General features: G+C 34.0%; 1 protein-coding gene across 17 annotated transcripts in view; it reads right to left on the reverse strand.

The window, feature by feature from the left end:
* Nucleotides 1–1288: 1288 nt before the first annotated feature.
* Chd9 (chromodomain helicase DNA binding protein 9) overlaps nucleotides 1289–17547 on the reverse strand; it is a 251656-nt gene continuing 235397 nt past the window's right edge. For all 17 annotated transcript variants that reach the window (XM_048792193.1, XM_048792190.1, XM_048792188.1 and 14 more), the window contains 5 exons: nucleotides 15252–15391; nucleotides 14579–14800; nucleotides 11133–11261; nucleotides 8108–8212; nucleotides 1289–4769 (listed from right to left, as the gene is read on the reverse strand). In XM_048792193.1, coding sequence (XP_048648150.1) covers nucleotides 3894–4769; nucleotides 8108–8212; nucleotides 11133–11261; nucleotides 14579–14800; nucleotides 15252–15391 — 1472 coding nt within the window. In that variant the 3' untranslated portion in view covers nucleotides 1289–3893. The remainder of the gene's footprint in view (nucleotides 4770–8107; nucleotides 8213–11132; nucleotides 11262–14578; nucleotides 14801–15251; nucleotides 15392–17547) is intronic.

Raw genomic sequence — 17547 nt, forward strand, 5'->3', positions numbered from 1 at the left:
TTTTTTTTTTTTTTTTTTTTCCTTTGTGGTACTGGGGATTGAACTCAGGGGTACTCAACCACTGAGCCACATCCCCAGCTCTATTGTATTTTATTTAGAGAAAGGTCTCACTGAGTTGCCTAGCACCTTGCTTTTTGCTGAGTCTGGCTTTGAATTTTCGATTTTCTTGTCTTAGCCTTCCAAGCCACTGGGATTACAGGTGTGTGCCACCTCGCCCAGCAACTTCATTCTTATTAAAATAATAGCTAATATATAAACAAAAAAAATTATCTATTTATATCATTTTAACTAAGAAAAAGAATACTATTTTAAAAATTAAAATTATTTATGCCTATTGTTTGGCAAAGAATATTAAAAAAAATTCACAGTATTAGTAAGGGCAAAATGTATGCTGCTAATGATAGTAAAAATTACTACTAATACCTTTACCATAAACTTGGCAGCATAGCAAAATCCATGAAAATAGAGGAAGTAGTGGTGCATGCCTATAATCCCAGAGGCTCAGGAGGCTGAGGCAGGAGGATTGGAAGTTCAAAGTCAACCTTAGCAATTTAGCACGACCCTGTCTCAAAATTTAAAAAAATATAAAGGGTTGGGGTTGTGGCTCTGTGGTTAAGCGGCCCTAGGTTCAATCCCTGGAATTAAGAAAAAAATAAAGAGGAAGTATTTTCAGTTCAAGGAATTAACCTAATAGGGATGAATATTAAAAAAAAAAAAAAAAGCACATTTAAATCCAGTGTTCATTTTTGAGTACATAAATAAATGTTATCTGTAGGAACCAATAGCATGTATTAAAACTCACATTGCAGCTGGGTGAGGTAGTGCACTAATCCTAGCTACTTGAGAGTTCTGTGCTTTTCTGAATTTTTGTGCTTTTTCTGACGCAGGAGGATCACAAGTTCAAGGCTGGCCTCAGCAACTTAGTGAGACACTGTCTCAAAATAAAAAATAAGAAATAATAATACTAGTAAAAAAATTAAAAGTTTCTCTTGGAGTCTTTCTGGAATTTCTAAAGATCCAAGGGTAGAAAACTTAAGTTCTAAAAAAGAAGGTTTCACTTTTTCTTGCAAACATCAGTATCACTGGGCCAACAATTAAATCAAAATGAAAAACTGGAAACATTTATGATGCTGTTGGGGATATAGTTATAGCAAATTTCTGTCTCTTAAAAATTCCTCTAAAGTATAACTTCCTTTCATAATATGATTTCTTTCATAACTGGAATAAGATAAATCATATCAAACTCAGTTTAAAAAGTACTGTCATGTACAGAGACTGACATCATGGGTAGTCAAAGAATATGTTTAATAAAAAATAATTAAACTTCCATTTGCTCTATAGAACATCATAGAAAGTAATTTAATAAATTACAAATGACTTTTTAAGACTTTTGCTCAACTACAGAAAGCAAATTCAGACTACACAAAACACAACTGGTAAATATTGCAAATGTCCAAAAGAAAACTTGGACTAAGACTTGAATCATGAAACCTGAAACAAGGGCTATAAATACAAGGCAATACCAGCTATACTTCTTTAGTAACTACCAACACATACTTGGATATCCTTTCAACTGCAACTTTAGTATTATGTAATTCTACTGATTTTTTCCTTATAACCCTTAACTTAACACAATCATATTTGCATGTGTTTTTTTTCCTTAGCTGATAGCTGGACAACTCCCCCCCCCCCCCAATCAATATTACATAGAAATGTCCTGAAACCCAAGAGAATGTTAAAGTTAACATTAGCTTTAATGCTGTGAAAACTGTAATTGCCTTATTACATACAAAGAGAATCACTAAGATGTTAATCAAATTCATTTGACCATAATTAGGAAAATACTTTATCTCATAGATTTGATATAAATTAGGTTTTAGTTGACAAGATCTAGGGATTTGTTCCTTTTTTTAATCTGGGGAAAGAAAGGAATAAAGATCATGTGGGTAGAACTAGAGGAGGGAAGGGAAATATGGATGGTGTTGAAATACTCCACTGGCAAACTAAGTTAATTGTGTTTGAAAAACTTTGGCTATCTCAAAGGTGTATTCTAGTTAAACAAAAGTGCAATACTGCAAAGGGAAGATACTAAATATGTAATATAGCATTTCCATGATGAAGAGTTACTACCCACTTCTCCTGGATGGGCATAAGAGTGACTATTGCTAAGACATTGCATAAAGGACTATCAATTCAAAGAACTATTTTGGGAAAATACAAAAATCAATATAATCCCAATGGAACTTATATAATTTTGTAAATACATATAACACTGTCTCTCTAATAAGGGGTTAGTTATTTTACATACAGAAACATAATTTACTGGTAAAGGTCTTGGAAAACCTAATGCAATTGCTTACTTCATGACAAAACAACAGTTCTATCAAAATAGTAAGTTTTTTTTTTTTTTTTTCTGTAGGAGAGAACTGGGGTACTCCCCTTCCCTTTATTTATACCCTTACAAACTTTATTACTGACTTATTTGGGTACCAGAAAAATGCAAACATTTCTCTCTCCTTAGGATGTAAATATTTTTATGTTCAATTCAGTTCTAATTGTTTTCAATGTATATGAAGGTGAACCTGGACCTCTACCTTGTCAGAATAATAGCAGCTTTAGTAGGAGAAATTGAATCACAAATTAAATATCAAACAAATTTTACATGGTAAAGGATTCTAAGAAATTGAACAAAAGCCTTGGGCTTCATTTTTGTGGTTCATAGGTATAACTTGTACATCTTTTTGAGATTATTCAAAGTGCGCTTGCAAAATGGGCAGCTCAGTATATTTAATATAAACTGATAACCCAACACTGATTCTGGGCAATATTTAGTCTGCTTACACCTACAAACTCAAAATGAACTTAGGCTATCTGCATTATTACTTTACCACTATTATCTGCTATTTTGGAATATTTCCATGACATAAAACACAAAAAGAAATCTACACAAATAAAGCAAACAAACATTTTCTTTTACATGAAGTATGCTGTGTTGAAAGTTCTTTTCAGTGGCATTTCATGAGTCTGCTTTTTCTGAACCCTGGAAACAGACATTACTCATCTGAGACATAATTATTTCTAATAGGAGGCCAAACTTTGAAAAGTTAAATCTATATCTATAGGGTGCCAAAATCACATGACACAGGATTATTTTATGACTTATTTTACTGATTTCCAAGTTAAGCTCAGCAAAAAGCAAGTCATATTCCTTGTCAGATTAACATGATATATAGGATGTGTTTAAAAAACCCCTGAAAACAAGTACAGAATTAGAAACGAATGTAAACTTCCTAAACTAACTCAGCTGAGGTAACAGGTAGCCAGTTAAATTGGCTGATTGGGAAACTTATTTCTTCTTTAAACATACTTGTACCTGAATTGGAAACATCAGCAGTGCATCACAACACTAGAGCATTTTCATGTAATTAAAGCAATGGATGGTGATGTAGATTCTACAGCTTTCATGACATTCATTAGCTGCCCAAATTATTGCTGAGTTTTGATCTGTAAATTATAGGTGTCAAGGAGGCTGTAAAACTATATTCAAATTAAATCAGTAATATGCATAAAGTATTCTGTGTTCACTGCAAATATATTAAATATACAACTCTTATTGAGCATAATTTTCATAAAATTAACCCCCAACAAAATTATAATGCCTTTTGTTGTAATTTTATACGTTTATGTATTTGATAGTACATACGAGTTCAGAAACTTATGAATCTTAAGAAATATTACATGCAAAACGTCTCTGAAAGCAGTTTGCACTTCTAAACAAATAACTGAAATGTTCGGTCAGTAAGTTATTGATGCACTCAACACTGGGATATTTACAATTAAAATTAAAGAAAAAACTCAAAATTAGTTCATAATTTAAGTGCAGAGTCTGGGAATCAGTCTTCATTACTAGAATCTGAATCCTCGGATGATGATGATGTACTATCAGATCCAGATGAAGCATCAGCTTTCTCTGAACCATCATCTGTGCTGTTTTCATTGAGAGGACTTGGTTCAGTTCCCCGTTTGTCTTCCTGATCTTTAACTCTGGAATCTTCTTCCTTTACTTCTACAGACTTAGATGAGCCTAAGTCACTGTTTTTGCTTTTCTGTACATCAAAAGTATTGGACTGGGACAAAGTTGGAATATGAAGATTAAGGCCTGGAGTGAGAAGCATCCCTGGATAAAGTATATTAGATAGCAATAGTGGATTAAGAGCTAACGGGTTGGCAGCTGCAGCTGTATTTAATGCAGCAGTTGAGGAAGTTGAAGGAGAACTTGACACAGAGTTTTCTCCACCATTGTCTGAACTTTGGCTCTCTGTCCTTTCTTTTTTTCCTTCTTGCTCCTTAGAGTCATTTCCCTTTTTCTCTTCTGCCCCAGAATCTGCAGGCTTTGTAAGGAGTCCTCCCATGCCCAACAGATTTGGTAATCCCGCCATTCCTGATAGCAGCATGGGGAACATAGCAGCCATGTTTTTAGCTTCTCCTCCAGAAGAAAGGCCAGCAGGCATTCCCATTAGCCCTGCAGTTACTTGCAGTGATTGCAAGTTCTGTAGATTTTGTTGTAAGGCCTGAAGAGTTGTGAGATCCACACCTGGAAGTAATCCATTCGTTAACAAAGGATTGCCTGAAACATTGGTGGCATTTGCAGCTGTTGCTGCTGTGGCCTTTGCAATTCCACTTTTAGGGCGTCTCCCTCGCCTGCTTACTTCCTCTCTCACCACTGGACCAGTGAGAATACGTTCATACATACTTTCTGGAAGAAACCCCTGGAGGAAATATGTATTCATTAATAATTCAATAACAATTTGTTAATAATAGCTATATGAAAATAAAATCAATAGCAATTAGCCTCTATAAGTAGCCTATTAAAATAATGATTTATACTTATTCTGTATTGACATGAAAAAATCAATTATAGAAGAGATAATCTATTTTTTTTCTATTATAAATTATGGATTGAAACAGCTCTTTCACTTCTGAGTTTATCATAGAAAAAGAGAACAGAAAGATGCCTTTAGTTTCTTCCCTACTGTAAGGCATGAAGTTTGTAGAACAGAAAACAATTTGATCCAAAGAAACTTTTTCACAGATACTTTCATAACCCTTACATATTTCCCATTACCACTTGTTTTAGAAGACCAAAGGAGTGGCCCCCTTGTAATCTAAAAGAACAATAAGGATAAGGGAAGTAAGTTAAAGTGAGATGTATCATATAAATTTCATTGACAGTTACCTTGTAATAAGGAAGATAAGAATGAAGCTGAAAAAGGTAGTCAAAAGGAGGAAAGATCACTTGGACCAAGACAGCAGTAGAACCTGTACATTGGGAATCATCAAATGCAGAACAATGGAGAATCTATGTTGCTTTCACATAAATTCTTCCATGATTTTCTGGGACACACAAGTCTTAGAAGTTTTAGTTTAGAACTACTGTACCAGCACTGTCTAACGGAAATATAATGCAAGCCATATATGTAATTTAAAATTTTCTAGTTGACACACTACTAATGGCAAAATTGAAATCTGTGATATTAACTTTAAGATAGTCTATTTAAAACATAACCAAAATATTATCACTTCCATATGTAATCTGTAAAACTTAAGGTATTTTACATTCTTTTTTTCTGAATGAAGTTTTCAAAACCAAAACCAGCAGGCGTGGTGGCGCCTGAGGCAGGAGGCTAGCAAGTTCAAAGCCAGCCCCAGCAACTAAGATATTTAGCAAGACCCTGTTTCATAATAAAAAATAAAAAGGGCTGGGAGTAGCTCAGAGGTTAGGTACCCTTCGGTTCAATTCCTGGTACCAAACAGAACAAAACAAAACAAAACACCAGCCAAATTTCAAGTGCTCAACAATAGCCACATAAGCATAGTGGATACCATCTGCAACAGTGTAGCTCTAAATAGTAGGGTTTAAGGAAAAACTAATGGGACTAATTTTTTTTTCCTTTTGTGATAATGGGGATTAACCTAGGGGTGGTTTACCAATGAGCCTTTTTTATTTTTATTTTTTATGTGAGACAGGGTCTCGCTAAGATTTCGAGACTAGCCTTGACCTTGCCATCCTCCATCTTATCCCAAGTAGCTGGAATCACAGGTATACACCACTGTGTAAGACAGGAATATTCATTAATTTTGTTTTGAATTGATAAACTTATTCATTCATTTGGTCCTGGGTACTGAATGCAGGACCTTGAACATACCAGGCAAACATTCTATTTCTGGAGTTATATCCATAGCTAGACCAATTTATTGTTTTCTTTTTACATTAGGATTCACTACAGAATCATGACAATAAATACAAAGAAAAAATATCATTAATAACATCACATTCAGAGATAACTACTGCTAACATTTCAGGATGCATTTCTCATTACCTTTTGCACTTAACGACACATTCTACAATTCTCCCCAGCTCCCCTTCTAAGATAAAAAATAAAAATCTAATTGTACTTAGATTTATAGGCTTCCCTTTTCAATTGGACACCTATAGACCTGTAGAAATAATAACTATTATTTCATTGCCATTTACCAAATGGTTTGGAAGCTTTACTACTCCAAGATGTTAACTATTATCATTTAATATACTGTGAATGATTTCTCTCGTCATCAGATGTTCTTCTAAGATACAATTTTTAAATAAGTTGCATAGTTTTCCAATATTTGGATGGACCACAAGTTTATTCCCAATTCTTTAAAAACTATTATACCATGATGAATATTTTATTTGTGTATTTGTGTGTGTGTGTATATGTGTAATGTGGATTGAACCCAAGGGCACTCTACCGCTGAGCTACATCCGCATCCCTTTTTATTTTTAGGCTCTCAATAAGTTGCCTCAAACATGCAATACTCAAGTCTCAGACTACCGAGTCCCTGGGATTATGGGTTTGTACTACTCTATCTGGCAAGTATCATTATATATATTTCTTTGCCCATGTATCCGACTATTATTTTAATAAAATTGTTCAAACAGTGCTTAAAATAAAAACAAACCATTATATATTGGTTATGGATTCTTTTCTTTTAAAAAATAATTTTGTAATAGTGGGGACTAAACCCAGGACTTCACACCTGCTAGGTAAGCACTCTATACCACTGAGCCTTTTTATAGTTTTAAAATTTTGAGAGAGGGTCTTGTTAAGCTGCACAGGCTGGCTGCAAACTTGTGATTCTTCTGCCTCTACTTCCCCATTAGCTGGAATTAAAGATATGTATCATTGTACCCAGCTTGGTTCTGCATTCTAACAGTAAATATCTGGGAAATTTGCAACATGTTGTGAAAAATAACAAATATGAACTAATATTAGGAGGCTGAGGCAGAAAGATCACAACTTTAAGGTGACACTGGGCAACTTGGCAACACTGGCTCAAAATAAAAAATAAAAAGGGCTGGGGGGCTGGGGTTGTAGCTCAGTGGTAAGAGCGCTTGGCTAATACACGTGAGTCACTGGGTTCGATCCTCAGAACCATATAAAAATAAATAAAATAAAGGTATTGTGCTCATTTACAACTAAAATATTAAAAAGAAAAGGACTAGGGATGTAGTTCAGTGGTATGACACCCCTGCATTTAATCCCCAGTACTCAAAAAAAAAAAAAAAATTATCATCACATGTTTTTTGATTTTTTAAATATATATATATTTTTTAAGATGTTGATGGATCTTTATTTATTTATTTATATTGGTGGTGAGAATTGAACCCAGTGCCTCGCATATGCTAGGCAAGTGCTCTACCACTGAGCCATAGCCCCAACCCCTCATTACATGTTTATAGAATATTTTATTAATTCTTAATTGAAAGTCTAAGATATCATTAAATGGCTGGGTGTAGTGGTGCATGCATGTAAACCCAGCGACTTAAAAGGCCGAGACAGGAGGCTTGCAAGTTCAAGGCCAGTCTCTCAGCAACTTAGTGAGACTTGGGATGTGGCTCAGTGGCACAGAGCTCCTGGGTTCAAGCCCCATTACCTAAACAAACAAACACTGTGTGTGTACACTTTTAATTATATAATTAAATATATTATATGACTATATAATTAACATAATAACAATTAAATGGCATCTAACTCATTAGAGGAGTTAGCATTTGTGAAATACTCACAGATTGCTTAACAACATCTCCCCATTCAGGAGCTACTCCATATTCTGAATTTTCTTTCAGGAATCTACATAAGTCTTTCAAAGGGGGAGCAAATGCACCTCCAACCTGTAAATGAAAAACAGATTATTAGATACTTAGCACATTATTGAATATAAAACTATTTCTTTTATATTATTTTCATTTGGTACTGTACAGAGTTTATTTCTTTGAAATATATATATATTTTTAGCCATCTTCAACAATCTTTATATTTAAAAGGACTACAACAAACCATATGGATTATTGATATACTATATAAATGTGTGATCATGTAAATTTTAAATGTTTTAAGTGGAATAACTAGAATAGGAAAATGAAGAACTATCATTTACTGTGCTGGTTGGGTAGTACCACCTGGATAAGATTATAGCCGCTAGTCAGACTTAACAGTTATAGGAACTTGAACAAATCAGTAAATCTCTTGAGCCTCAGTTTCCTCATTTGAGAAATGAGGATAACAATAAGACTTCCCTTATGGCTCTCCTCTGACCCCAGTACTGAGGAGTTAACCAAGAGGAATTCAATCACTGAGCTACATCTCTAGCCTTTTTTATTTTCAGTTTTGAAGCAGAGTTTTGCCAAGTTGCTGAGGGCCTCACTAAGTCTCTGAGGCTGGCATTGAACTTTAATCCTCCTGCCTCAGCCTCCTGAGTCACTGGGATTATAGGCATGCACCACCATACCTGGACTTCATTCAAGTGTATTAGAATACTATCCAGCATATAATAAAAATTATTATTATATGACAATATTATGCTAAGGACTTTATATATATTTTAGTTCTTACAACTTCCTTTTGGCAAAGTATTATTTATATTTTCCTAATGAAGGAAAAGTTATATAATTTGTCTAAAGCCAGGTAGTAATGTTAATGATAGAATTCAAACTGAGATCTCAAAAACCTATACTCTTATTTACTTATGATATAAATTAACACTAAGAGCATGAAATGATATATATCTTTTGTGAAAAGTCATAAGTAAATTTGAAAAGATAAAAAACAATACATATAATAATTAGCCTAACATTGAGACCAAGTATTTTTTTAAATATTTATTTTTTAGTTTTAGGTGGACACAATATCTTTATTTTATTTTTATGTGTTTTTGAGGATCGAATCCAGGTGAGTACGCTACCACTTGAGCCATATCCCCAGCCCTGAGACCAAGTATTTTGAGACTTAAATTAATATTATATTTGGGGGCTTAAGATGTGGCTCAGTGGTATAGCATTTGTCTGGCATGCATGAAGCCCTAAGTTTGATCCCTAGCACTACAAAAAAAAAAAAAAAAAAAAAAAACATAAAAATTACATTTGGATAAATGATTTGAACCTACCAATTTAATGTCCCTTTGTATTCTACAGATACTTCTTAATTCCTTTTCCATACCCTTTTCAGTTAATATATACTATATCTCTTTTTCTTTTCTCTTTTTTTGTGGTTCTGGGGATGAAACTCGGGGCCTTGTGCATGATAGGCAAGTGCTTTTCCACTGAGTAACATCCCTAACACATGTGTACATACTATGCCTTGATAGGATATAGACAGGATTTAATGTAGTCAGCTATATTACCTATAAGTGTCCTTATCTAGCATCCTTATATTCTTAGTCTGTGCAATTTATTTTGCATTTTTTTTTCATTAATGTTCATTAAGCCTCAATTTAAATTGGAAGTCCTCTTGGGGATTTAGTAAAAAGATTCTTTTCCTCAGTAATTTATCAAGCAAAGCCTATACCTCACAGGCTCAAGACAATAAAGAACTTTACAAATTAAGGAAAATGAACAGGAGCCACATGAAGCTACAACAATTAAAAATAAAATTTAAATGTTTATTACTAAACCTACAAGTAACACTTGTTTCATCTTAAAATTGGCTAAGACACAAGAAGAAAAAAAAGTTAAGACAAATTCAATTATAGCAAAGATTTGTCACAAATATATGCAAGTGCATGATTAAATGCTACTAAATATTCACCTTATTCTTTCTCTAACACATCTATGTTATTACTGTAAAATACTAACAAAAGCTGAATGAACTCCAAAACTGGAGAAAAACTGGCATTAATTTTAAAGAGTTGGTGTATAGAACAATACTAGAAAGTTGGTGTTCTTACTCTTAGACCATGTTTTCTTTCTTAGTTTATCACTTACTTATCAGAATAAAAAGTATGTCAAAGCTACATTTATAAAAGGGTGTCAGAAATCTTGTATCATTTACTTTATAAAGTAAAGACACATCTGTCCATGTGTCTCTTCCTTAGATCAGATTTTTTCAACCTTTGCACTATAGACATTTTGGATTGGTATTGTGGGGTTGTCCTAAGTCCCACAGAAAGATTAGCAGCATCTGGGTTAACTGACTTCTACTCAACTAGACTCAAGTAGTACCCTCTCTCCTGCTCACCACTCTGCTCATTCATGGTTATAAAAAATGTCTGCAGCTGGATGAAGTGGTATACACCTATAATCCCAGTGGCTCAGGAGGCTGAAGCAGGAGGATTGCAAAGCCAGACTCAGCAACTTAGCGAGGCCCTATGCAACTCAGAAACACCCTGTCTGTAAATAAAATATAAAAAAGGGTTGGAGATCTGGGGATCTGGGAATGTGGCTCAGTGGTTAAGAGCCTCTGGGTTCAATCCCTAGTAAAGCCTCCAGATTCTGCCAAATGTGCCATGAAGGAGCAAAATTGCCTCGTGAGGTGAACCAATGCCTTAGGTGTAGTGTCCTTGTGTAGGGAACAGCCACATGCAACGGCACTGCTTAGATACAGACATGTTGAGCAGCTTGCTTATTTAATTTAATAGCTCAGTCATTGATATAGAACTTAAATTTAAGTTATATAAAATTATTATCCCCCACAAATCTGCTAAATTAAATCCATTTCCAGGTTTTGTTACAAAATAATGCATAATGAATTGGTGTTCTAAGAGAAGTCCTACATATTTAAATCAATGTTAAAGATTAACCACAAATACATAAATACCTTTCTGGCATTTCTTCTGTTAATCAGCTGAACGCGTTCTTCTCCAGTCAGAGTATTAACATCAAGTTTATTGGGGTTTCTGCAACGATGCCTTTTTTGTTTGGGTCTTCCCTCATGAAGCTGCACTCTCTAAAACAGACAAAGAAACATCTTTAAAATGTGTACTTCTGCAAAACTATTCAAAATATTGCAATTGAACTGATTCAAATTTAATCCTATGATGTGGAAGCATCTATCTTTTAGTTATTCACACTTTAAAGCAGGGGCCTTCTATTGGCTCTTGAAATGAGCAGGATTTTGTTAGTTTTTTCCTTAAATGCCCTCAAAAACTACAGAACACCTGGACAGTGATACATGAAGGGGTTACCAATGATGCTGGAGTGGTTTCCTCTAAATTGTAGTTATTTACTTTTTCATCTGTTAAATTTTCTCCTTCCTGACATGTTCTGGGAGAAATGCTCCAGACTTTCGCAGTGCTCTGACAATTTATAATCTCTGCTAGTAACTTTCATTTTTCTTCATCTCACTAATTATTTTCCTCATGTCATGTAATTCTCACAATATTAAAAGGTATTCTTATCTTACAAAAGGGATAGTAAGGCTCAGAGAGGTTGTCTTCCTCAAGGGGATACAACTAGTAAGTGGAAGAGACAGATTATGAACGCATATTCACAGGCCTGGAAGTATAGCTCAGTGGTAGAACATGCCTACCATGGGAGTTTCGATCCTTAGCACTGCAAAACAAAACAAAGCAAAAAACCATATCCAATAATATTAAATCTCTTTTCATCAAATCATGCTACTTATCTCTACAACTGTTGACAAAAGCAGGCCTTGATGTTTGTAGTTATTTCTAACCAATCATAACATTCCAAGAAACAAATGATCAAATTCTTCAGTCCCACCACAGCCTAGATACTATTCAACTCACATTTTTTATTCATTTACTATCACTGCACTCACTCTTCCACATATGCTGAAATATCAGACTAGTCACTGATTTATGAGTATGTCTTACAGTCACATCCCCTTGTAACTCTCTTTATAACTTCTAAAATGCCTACACGTTCCTCTTGTGTTAACCTGGTCAATGCCTTCTTGTTCATTTTTTTATGTATCAGATAACAGTTTGATTTCTTATCTTTTGCCAGTCAGTACTGTACTCAACTGTTCCTGTATCTGTACCCATGGACAGAACCATAATTATTTAGTTATATCTTCTATTCTTCTATTTTTTTTTTTTTTTGTACTGGATGTTTAACCCAGGGGCAATTTACCTCTGAGCTACACACTCAGCCATTTTTGTTCTTTATTTTTTGACAAGGTCCCAACAATTGCTTAGGACCTTGCTAAATGGCTGAAGGTGGCCATGAATTTATGATCATCCTGTCTCAGTCTTCCAAGCTGCTGAGATTTCAGGCTTGTACTACCATGCTCGGCATATCTTCTATTCTTTAGTGGAACAAATGCTGCCTTTGTGTCTGGGGTGTATGTGTAGGGGGAGGAGTAACTGGAAATTGAATCCAGAGATGCTCTACCATGAAGCTGCATCCCTGACCTGTTTTAATTTTATTTTGAGACACGGTCATGCTAAGTTGCCAAGGCTGGGCTTGAACTTCCTGCCTCAGCCTCCTAAGCAGCTGAGATTATGGATGTATACCTCCATACCCTGATATAAATGCTACCTTTTAAAAACATGTTTTTAAATCTTAATTAAAAAGTTACATAAAACATTATGGTAAAAACTTTATTTGCAATGAAAATGATAAGTGGATACAAAATTGAGAATATTAACAAAAACTCTTACAGTGATTAAGATAAAGGTATGGAAATCCTTCATAGACTAGAGTATAAGTACCACAAGAACAAGAAAAACTTCATGTTGTTCACTCTTATATTTTCAATCACTAAAATTGTAATTGGCACATAATAATCACTCAATAAAAATTTGTTGGCTGAATACATTAATTTTTTTCTTTCTCTCCCTCTCCTTCATCTCTTCTCTTCCTACTTCCACCTCTCTCTCTCTTCCTCTTCCTCTGTGCCTCTCTGACTATACTGGGAATTGAACCATTGAATCCAGAGCACTTTACCAGCCCTTTTTTTTAGTTTGAGGCAGAGTCTTGCCAAAGTTGCTGACCCTGGCCTTGAGCTTGTGGTTTTCTTGCTTTAGTCTCTGAGGTGCTGGAATTGAGGTATACTCATAGTCTTGCAATGCTTTTTTTAACATGTTATGAAATTACAGCATTAAAATGATGATTCTCATTGTTTTCTGAATTACAATATCCACTTTGAAATTGCTCAATTTGCCAGGTGTGGTGGCATACGCCTGTAATCCCAGCAGCTTGGGAGGGCCTAAGCAACTTTGGCCAACAGGGTCTCACTGAGTTGCTTAGCACCTCGATAAATTGCCGAGTCTGGCTTTGAACTCAAGATCCTCCTATCTCAGCCTCCCAAGTTGGGATAGCAAAAAGCTTCATTTCAGTTATCCATTTGATCTTCATAAGGGAGGCAAATAGAAAAGGACTGTTGAGCTCACAATATATAGGATAAAACTATATATTTTTACCTTATAAAGTACACAGAAATCTTACAAATACTGACACAAAATTTGGTATGTTACTGTCTGATAATAAAATTCCAGAAAATAAATATTTCTGAGTAAGAAAGCCCATAAGATAGATAAATAGTATTTCAGAGGTTAAGAAGAATGCAAACTAAATATAAGATTCTCATCTTTAATTAACATAAACTTGTGCATCTGCAGAGACACAGACGTCATACTCTTATGGTCTAAAGTAGAGCTTAAGAGCAGAAGTTTTGGGCTTAGGATGTAGCTCAGTGGTAGACAACTTGCCTAGCATGTGCAATTTTGGCCTTTATTTGCTGTGTGGCCTTGGACTTTTTACTTAAAATTCCAGTGGTTCAATTTCTTTATAAAATTGTCACAATAATACCATTCTAATACAGTGGTGAGAAATAATAGATATTAGGAGTTAAATATAATGTCAGACAGAGTTAAATTTTTACTATGACCAATATTAGAAAATAAATTCTTTGAGAAAGTGTCAGAAGTTTTATACCTTTCAATTTCTATTGGTTCTAACATGCTACTCATATCAGAAGTGATTTTTATTATTAAATACCTGTTGAATAGAGAATGGAAAGTGGAGAATGACACTATAAATATATATTTCTTTAGTTGTTGATGGACCTTTATTTAATTTATTTTATTTTATATGCGGTGCTGAAAAATCAAAAACCCAGTGCCTCACACATACTAGGCAAGTGCTTTAGCACTGAGCTAGAACCCCAGCCCCTAGTTTTCCTAAATCTTAAGCAGAGCAAATATCTAGCACAAGTGGATGAAAAATTATGCTTCATCATTAAGGGTTTGACAAATCACAGAAATAATATATACCAAGATCTTAAAATATATCACCTACAGGAATAAAAGCTCCTAAGTCTTCCACATAACCTGGGTGCTCCTTAAGCCATTTTTCTAAATCCTTTCTCTTCGGTGCATCATCTCCTGCAAGTCTTGTCCCATCTTTAAGATTAATAACTGGAACTGGACTTTCTGTATCAGGAATTCCTTGAGGTTGAGTATATGATAGTGTTGGATTTATCCCTGTGGAAATCTGTGAGGTGGTTAAACCTAAAGTAACCTGCAGAAAAACACCAAATGTAAATTTATTTCCATGCTTCAATGAAGTAGTTCTTTCTTTTTTTGGTTCTTTTTAGTTATACATGATAGTAGAATACAATTTGATATTATTATACAAGCACAGAATATATTTTATTCTAGTTAGGATCCCATACTTGTGAATGTATATGATAGTAGGATTCACTGTGATGTTTTCACATATGGACATGGGAGTGGTTCTTTATTGAAGGGAAAAAAGTTCTTGCATTAAATTCTGCTAAATTTTAATCTTAAGATTTTCATGAATCTTATCCAATGTCATATTCTACTAATAATACAAAATCTGAAAATGCATAGTACACTTCTAATTTTTTATTAACATTATATTTGTAAAATCACATAAGTACAATGTGTATATTTATGGGTTAGAATTTTGAACTCAAGTATCAGTAATTTTTAGTTACTTTACTTACATGATTAGGTGGTTTATTTCTGTTAAAAAAGAGGATGTCAACACCTTCTACATTCTTCCTCCTTCCTCGCCTTTTTTTGACTACAGGCTGGTTGTCTAATATCACTCCATTGGCACCAATTGTTGATTGAATGGAAGTTCCTAATTAAACACACAATTAAATCAAATTAAACACCAAAATAGAGATAAAATTTTACTTCTTAAACAAAGTAAAAGTAATCAGTTTTCTAAATTTATATGGAAGTTTAATTCTTATTTTATATATCATAAATCAAGCAATTCTTGAAATAAAACATCACTACCGCGTCTACACCCTAGGGCTGGGGATATAGCTCAGTTGGAGTGCTTGCCTCACATGACAAGGCCCTGGGTTCAATGCCCAGCACTACAAAAAAAAAATCACCCCTCCAAGTTTTAAACTTGGAGGTGTCTAACAGGCTTCTTTGAATTTTTGACTTGTCTTCTCTTTTTGAGTTGGAAGCGTGCCTTTCTCCTGTTCAAGACAAACCCTCTCAAACCCATTAATTCCTACAGTTTCTAAAAGCTTATTTTTAAAATTACTCATTTCTATTTTCTTCAGATTCTCCTTCTCAACTCAAAAATATGGCCAATACAAACATAAAATTAACTTCTTCAAGTCTTTGTAACTCCAAAACTTTTTAACTGAACTATATTGTGCTGCTTTTTAATAAAGGCACTAATTTATTTCTCAATTTCCCATTGTTAATTCCTGCTCCAACCTACTTAAGACATTTTCTTTAGGATCATCAGTAAAGTTTTAGTTATCAAATTAAAGTTGACCTTCCTCATTTTAGTAAGCACTCAATAGTTATATTTGTAAGAGGTATGAAATAGTTCCATTCATTTACTTTTTAAATAAATACCTAATAAGTAGCCATGCATTAGTGAAAAATGTATTTTCAATCATTAAGGAGAATTTTTTGAGAAGTTCTATGTTTTTGTGAAAAAGTGTAGCCCTTTGTCTAGCTCTGTAACCTTATAAAAAGTTCCTTAAGGGGCAGGGGCGGTGGCTCAGCGGTAGCGCACTGGCCTGGCATGTGTGAAGCACTGGGTTCGATTCTCAGTACCACGTATAAATATATAACATAAAGGTCTATCAACAACTTAAAAAAAAAAAACTTCCTTAATTCATATGGTAAGGAATAACTAATTACAATTAAACATAATTTATATATGTGAAAGTACTAAAATGGGACAAAACACTATGGAAAAAAGGATTTTATTATATCCGTAATAAAATTTATCAAATTATATTAACATAATATTATAAATGATTTCAAATATTTTTACTATAGTATATTTTAGCTTTAAAAACAATAATCTTCCTACTACTTTTAAAAATGCCATTATGTTTCATAAGAACATCTCATGGCTTTCTATCCTAATACTTTTAAACTTTCTAAAACTTCTCATTTTAACTTCTACCAATCCCTATTAATTTTGTGACTTAGGTGTTTTGCTTTGAATTTGTGATCCCCATTCCTCAGCCTCCCACATAGCTGTGACTATAGGTAGGTTTGGTGGCTTATGTGTTTGTTTTTGAATTCACAATATAATTCAATATTGAATGAACTACTTTGCATCAATCCTATTTCTACACGAGCAACTCTGAACCACTGCCCTAGAGCTTAATCACTGATAATTTTTGAAACACAGATTCACATTTCATAAGCAGGCTGTAATCTTTTCTGTCTTTTGGCACCAAGGAATGAACCCAGGGCCACTTAACCACTGAACCATATCCCAATCCCTTTTTAAAATTTTGAGATAGAGTCCAAGTTGCTTAAGGTCTCTCTAAATTCCTGAGGCTGACTTTGAAGTTGTGATCCTCCTGCCTAAAGCTCCCTTGCCACTGGGATTACAGATGTATGCTACCATGCCCAGCATAAATGCCCTTGTTTTAAAATGTATTACCTAATATTTAATGTACAAGTGTAGTCTACCAAGCAATGAAAGGGAGTGAATTACTTTTTTCTCCTTTTCCTTTAGTGCTACCTGTGTACTACATAAAAGTACCTACTGTAATTATCAATAAAAAACATCTGTACACACCAAAGCATTCATTTATAAAAATATTCTATATGGCCAAATCTTTGTTTTAATTACATATTAACACAACTTATTTCTGATGAGGATTTTAATAAATATTTTCAATGCATTTTAAGCTAGAATTTAAAAATGAAAATTTAACTTTATAAAGTCTTTGTTGTCTTTACTTTAGATCTAATAATAACAATATTTAAAAAGCCTCTTTCTATTGAATACCTACTATGAGC

This window comes from Marmota marmota, unplaced genomic scaffold (assembly GCF_001458135.2).
Source record: "Marmota marmota marmota unplaced genomic scaffold, marMar, whole genome shotgun sequence".
In the NCBI taxonomy this organism is placed as follows: Eukaryota; Metazoa; Chordata; class Mammalia; order Rodentia; family Sciuridae; genus Marmota; species Marmota marmota.